This window comes from Lasioglossum baleicum, chromosome 12, assembly GCF_051020765.1.
Source record: "Lasioglossum baleicum chromosome 12, iyLasBale1, whole genome shotgun sequence".
Classification (NCBI taxonomy): domain Eukaryota; kingdom Metazoa; phylum Arthropoda; class Insecta; order Hymenoptera; family Halictidae; genus Lasioglossum; species Lasioglossum baleicum.
In genome coordinates, this window is record NC_134940.1 from 2,319,676 (window position 1) to 2,325,425 (window position 5,750).

The 5,750-nt window shown below is 50.9% G+C and overlaps 1 protein-coding gene across 1 annotated transcript; it reads left to right on the forward strand.

The window, feature by feature from the left end:
* Nucleotides 1-299: 299 nt before the first annotated feature.
* On the forward strand, nucleotides 300-5,534 carry LOC143214555 (uncharacterized). The gene is made up of 3 exons (XM_076435768.1): nucleotides 300-4,411; nucleotides 4,696-4,700; nucleotides 4,807-5,534. Exons 1-3 carry the CDS (start codon nucleotides 300-302, stop codon nucleotides 5,532-5,534), a joined length of 4,845 nt encoding a protein of 1,614 aa, XP_076291883.1.
* The last annotated feature ends 216 nt before the right edge of the window (nucleotides 5,535-5,750 follow it).

Here is a 5,750-nt window from a genome sequence, read left to right on the forward strand (position 1 = left end):
CTACGTCGTGATTGCATCCAGTTTCGTTTCGCGATTGTTGCAATAAACGAAAGTTTTACCGGAGCCACATACGGTTGTGTCTGATTGGCCTCTTTCCCAGATCACTTCGCTCACACTTTTCATACGATTTCCCTTTCCGAACTCCCTTCAGTGTTCAAACCCGATCCGACAAAACACCTATCCATACAGTCCACTCCCCAACCTCAAATAGTCCCGGGTTCCTGAACATTTTGGTCCTTCGAGCCGGATCCAGTGAAAATCGTGTATAAGTAACGTGGGAACGTTTTGACGAAGAGAAGATGGCCGCCAAATTTGAAGACGTGATGTTGGAACAGGAAGCCGCCATGAGATCTCTCGTTCGTGTCCTTCCCAATGTGAAGAAGATGGGACAAAACAACTTCACCGTGGCCAAACTCCAACAACGCATGGAGTTCCTGAAGGATGCCTATGCCCAATGTCGGGAAATTGATCGGCGCCTCCAAGCCTTTCGACGACTCGAAGGAGCCGAGAAGGTCGCCTATTTCAAAGACGAGCAGTTCAGCCTCTGCGAGGATGAGTACCACGTAGCCGCAGATTTCATTGCCGACCACATCGACAAGCTGCAAAAGTCCGGTCCAGCCTCGTCGGCTCCAACGATGCCTGCCGCAGCCCAGTCACGCAGCGATCTTCCCCGCATCGGCCTACCGACGTTCTCCGGAGAACCCACCAAGTGGGAAAGTTTCCGAGATAAGTTCACGTCCCTTATCATTAATGATGAATCGTTGTCCGACGTTAAACGACTTCATCATCTTAATTCGTGCGTGAAAGGCGAAGCGGAAAACCTAATCTGTAACCTCCCGGTTACGGACGCCAATTTTAAGATCGCGTGGGATACATTAGTTCAGCGTTTCGATAATAAACGCGATTTAATTCAAGAGCATTTGAAAACGCTCTATTCTCTTCCGCACGCTTCGGACGCGAGCGAGCTCAGATCCCTTCGAGATAAAGCCCACAAAACGCTTCAAGCTTTACGGAATTTAGAACGCCCTGTCGATACGTGGGACGATATGATCGTGTATTTGTTAGTATCGCGATTAGATAGATCATCTCGCAAGGCGTGGGAATTAAAGTTGGGCGAATCCACCGACTATCCGACATATGCCGAGCTCGATAAATTCATCGCGACGCGAATTCGCGCGCTCGGCGCTCTCCAGTCGATTCCAAAACAATCGAAGCGAGTCGTTCAAACTCACGTCGCGACCTCCAACCGTTTGTCGCGTCCTCGTGACGCGCCCTTGGTATGTTCGCTATGCAAAACCGAACATCTCTTAAACGCGTGTCCGCTGTTTAAATCCAAAACAACATCGCAACGGTTTGAGTTTGTGAAAGGTGAGCGGCGCTGTTTGAATTGTCTGAGTCAAAAACATACCGTCACTGCTTGCCCCAGCAAGTACGCGTGTCAAAACTGCGGACGCCGACATCACACCCTCTTGCATTTTGACTCACCACCCTCCGGTTTAGCTGGGCAAACTGTAAAATCAACGCCTGATCCTCGTCCTTCGGCGAGTAACCAGATTGCGTCCCTTGTAACGTCTAATACATCGTTCGCCGCTCCTCGAATTTTGCTTGCTACAGCGTGGGTCATCGTGACCTCCGTCGCCGGTCAGGATGAATGTGTACGAGCCCTGCTCGACCAAGGTTCCTCCACCACTTTGATGACGGAATCGCTCGCGCACCGATTACGAGTACCCCGGCGCCGCGTCTCCATCGCTATTACCGGCATTGGAAATCGCGCCATTAATGCACGACATGCGGCGACAATAAATATAAAATCCAAGCGCGGCACCGGCTCGACCCTATCAACCACCGCGTTGATCTTACCCTCACTAACGCGATACGTCCCTGGCCGAAGTCACCAGACAGTCTCGTGGCATAATACACGCGATCTCGATCTAGCCGATGAAAACCCCACGAGTTCCGATCCTATTGACATAATCATAGGAGCGGATCTATACGGTTCCATATTATTAGATGGACTCCGTGCTGGATCGACGTACGAGCCGACAGCGCAAAATTCAATATTCGGATGGTTTTTGTCTGGACCCGCCGGCTCGAACGATCTCTCAAGTTGTTCAGTTGTCCCAACCTATCACTGCTCCCCGTCCGACTCGCTTGATCTCGAGCTTCGTCGTTTCTGGGAGATTGAGGAGATCCCGACTAGCTCTCATTTCACGGACGATGAACAACAATGTGAAAATCATTTTCGCAATACGCATAGGCGTGACTCGTCCGGTCGTTATGTCGTTCGTTTACCCTTCAAACGAAACCCTCCAATCGAAATCGGGTACTCGTATCGAATCGCCGAGCGAATGCTCACGAAGTTAGAAATTCGATTACAATCGAAACCCGCACTCTATGCCGAGTACGATGATTTCTTACGCGAGTACCTGCAGCTTGGGCATATGCGCAAGCTCCCTCCGTCGAGTATCGACGCCCCCCGCGCCGTGTATATTCCGCATCACGCGGTGATACGCGAGAGCAGCGCAACAACACACCTTCGTGTTGTATTTAATGCGTCCAGCCTCACTAGCAACGGAACTTCGTTGAATGACCATTTGTTGATCGGACCCAAGCTACAAACCGATCTTCCGACCATAATTCTTCGGTGCCGACAATATCGGTACGTATTAACGTCCGATATCACCAAAATGTACCGCCAAATACTGGTGGATCCGCAAGACGTTGACTATCAGCGTATCCTGTGGCGGTCGTCCCCGTTGGAGCCCATGGGCCACTATCAGCTGCTGACCGTGACTTACGGCACATCTCCGGCCCCCTTTCTCGCTCTTCGAGTCCTACAACAACTTATAGAGGACGAAGGGCGCCAATTCCCATTAGCCACGCGCATTCTTCAACACCACCTGTACGTGGACGATTGTGTCTTCGGAGCGTTCGATGAAGCCACGTTAATCGAGACTCGAAATCAATTGATCGCACTGCTCAGCAGAGCACAGTTCCGGTTGCATAAGTGGACGAGCAACGCTCCGCATTTGCTGATGGATATTAGTCCTCATGATTGTGGAACCGTCCAGGAGAAAGTGTTGCACTGCGATGACACTGTCAAGGTCCTGGGTGTCGCGTGGAATCCCGAAATCGACGCCTTCCGCTTCAAAGTCACCCTTCCTCCTGATCCCGCGTGCACCAAACGGACGGTCCTGTCAACCATTGCTCGCCTTTTCGACCCATTAGGATGGGTCACTCCCACTACAGTATATGCAAAAATTCTCATGCAACAGATGTGGTTGCAGAAATGCAGTTGGGACTCCCCACTTCCTCCAGTCCTTCTCGAACGCTGGGAGAAATATCGATTAGAATTGCCAATGCTTAATTCTCTCTCAATTTCTCGCTGGACGCACCAGACTGTAAACTTCGGCTCCTGTGAATTACATGGGTTCGCCGATGCATCTACCTTGGCGTATGCCGCTACAGTGTATCTGCGCCTTATTAATCCCTCCGGTCACGTCATAGTATCGCTACTCGCCGCCAAATCAAAAGTAGCTCCAGTCAAACCATTGACTGTTCCACGGCTCGAACTTTCGGCCGCCCTTCTCCTTACACATCTCGTCGTCTTTGTGCGAAAATCACTGCACGAGCTGCCGGATAACATCCCGTGTTATTGTTGGACAGACTCGACCATCACGCTGTGTTGGTTGCGACAACCCGCGTCAAAATGGAAAACGTTCGTTGCGAATCGGGTGGCTCAAATCGAGACCACTCTGCCCGATGCCACTTGGCGCCATGTACCGACTGACGAGAATCCCGCCGATTGTGCATCTCGCGGCCTGCTTCCGTCGCAATTATTGCCTCACAACCTTTGGTGGACAGGCCCTTCGTGGTTGCACCAAGCAAACGACCAATGGCCTCCCAATTTTCCCGTTTCTCCAGCTGACGCGCTCACCGAGGAACGTCCAACCATTCAGGTTAACATTTGCCACGCTCGTACGCCATGGGAGTTAAGGGATCGGTTCTCGTCGTGGCCAAAATTATTAAAAGTCAGCGCGTACATTTTTCGATTCGTTGCACGCACTCGAAAACAGCCCGGGGTGACTTCAAACTTCGTACGACAAGCCCTCGATGCGTCGGAGATTCAATCAGCCAAAATATTTTGGCTCCGAGAAATGCAACGCGATCTTTTTCCGGAGGAGATGCATGCTCTTCGTAACCAACGTCCGCTCAACAAAACCAGCTCTATCCTCTCCCTTAATCCATATCTAGACGAGGACAACTTAATTCGAGTTGGCGGACGCTTAAAAAACGCCAAGTTATCGGAACAAGAAAAGCATCCGATCATATTAAAATCACACCCAACCTTGACGCTCATCATTGTTCACGCTCATCTGCGCGCCCTTCACGCTGGATCGCAGCTCACGATGTGCGTCCTCCGCCACGAATATTGGATTTTGCGAGCGCGTCCCACAGTCCGAAATATCCTTCATAAATGCGTCAGATGCGCACGCGAAAAGGCCGCGTCACAAAATGTATTGATGGGCGAATTACCGGACTTTCGAGTTACGCGTTCGGCTCGAGCGTTTTTACACTGCGGTCTCGATTATGCCGGCCCAATTCAAACCCGCACATCACCCGGCCGCGGGCGTCAGTCTCGCAAATCTTATATTGCCCTCTTTGTATGTATGGTCGTAAAGGCCATTCACTTAGAACTCGTAAGTGATTATTCGTCGGATGCGTTTCTGGCAGCGTATAATAGGTTTTGTTCGCGACGCGGCATTCCGAATGATATTTATTCTGATAACGGCACAACGTTCACAGGCGCTGACAGCGAGCTCACGAGTGCGTTTCGTGCAGCCACTCGTGATCCTACAACGCTTAATCGATTAGCGCTCGATCGTGTCACGTGGCACTTTACTCCACCTTCCGCCCCTCATTTTGGAGGATTGTGGGAAGCGGGCGTGCGTAGCGTGAAGTACCACATTAAACGAGTTGTTGGAGCCCACACGTTGACCTTCGAAGAATTAACGACTGTGCTGTGCCAAGTCGAAGCATGTTTGAATTCGCGTCCACTCGCAGCAGTCTCCGAGAGTTTTGACGACTATTGTGCCCTGACTCCGGGACATTTTCTGATTGGGTCAGCCCTCACAGCAGTTCCTACTCCATCTCTGCTCGACATAAAAGAATCACGTCTCTCGCGTTGGCAATTATTGCAACAAATGATGGAAAGTTTTTGGCAACGATGGTCGCAAGATTATATGCAGGGTCTCCAACAACGAGTTAAGTGGAAAACTCAAAAGCCCAATATTGTCGTCGGGCAATTAGTTTTATTACGGCATGCTAATCTCCCCCCATGCAAATGGGAACTCGGCCGCGTCGTCGCGTGTCATCCCGGCGATGACGGCATCGTGCGTGTTGTGACGGTGAAAACCGCGCAATCTGAATATAAGCGACCCATCGTCAAATTGTGTATATTACCGATGGACCTCCCGTCCGAACAGCCTGGTCCGTTGCGCGATGATGCGCAACCCATCGATAGCAGCTCTTAAACCGTACCGAGGTAAACATAGGCCATGTATATATGTATATAGTGTATATAAATAGATATAAGCAATGACGCATCTGTCTAGCCCGCGACTCGCGATACGCCGTGTTTTTGGGCGATCTTTGTGTATATACATCCCAGCGTGTATCGCCGACCGTTGACGGCGGGCGGCAGTGGATATTGACATTCGCGTTACCGTGGTCTCCTGTACCAGTCGTGT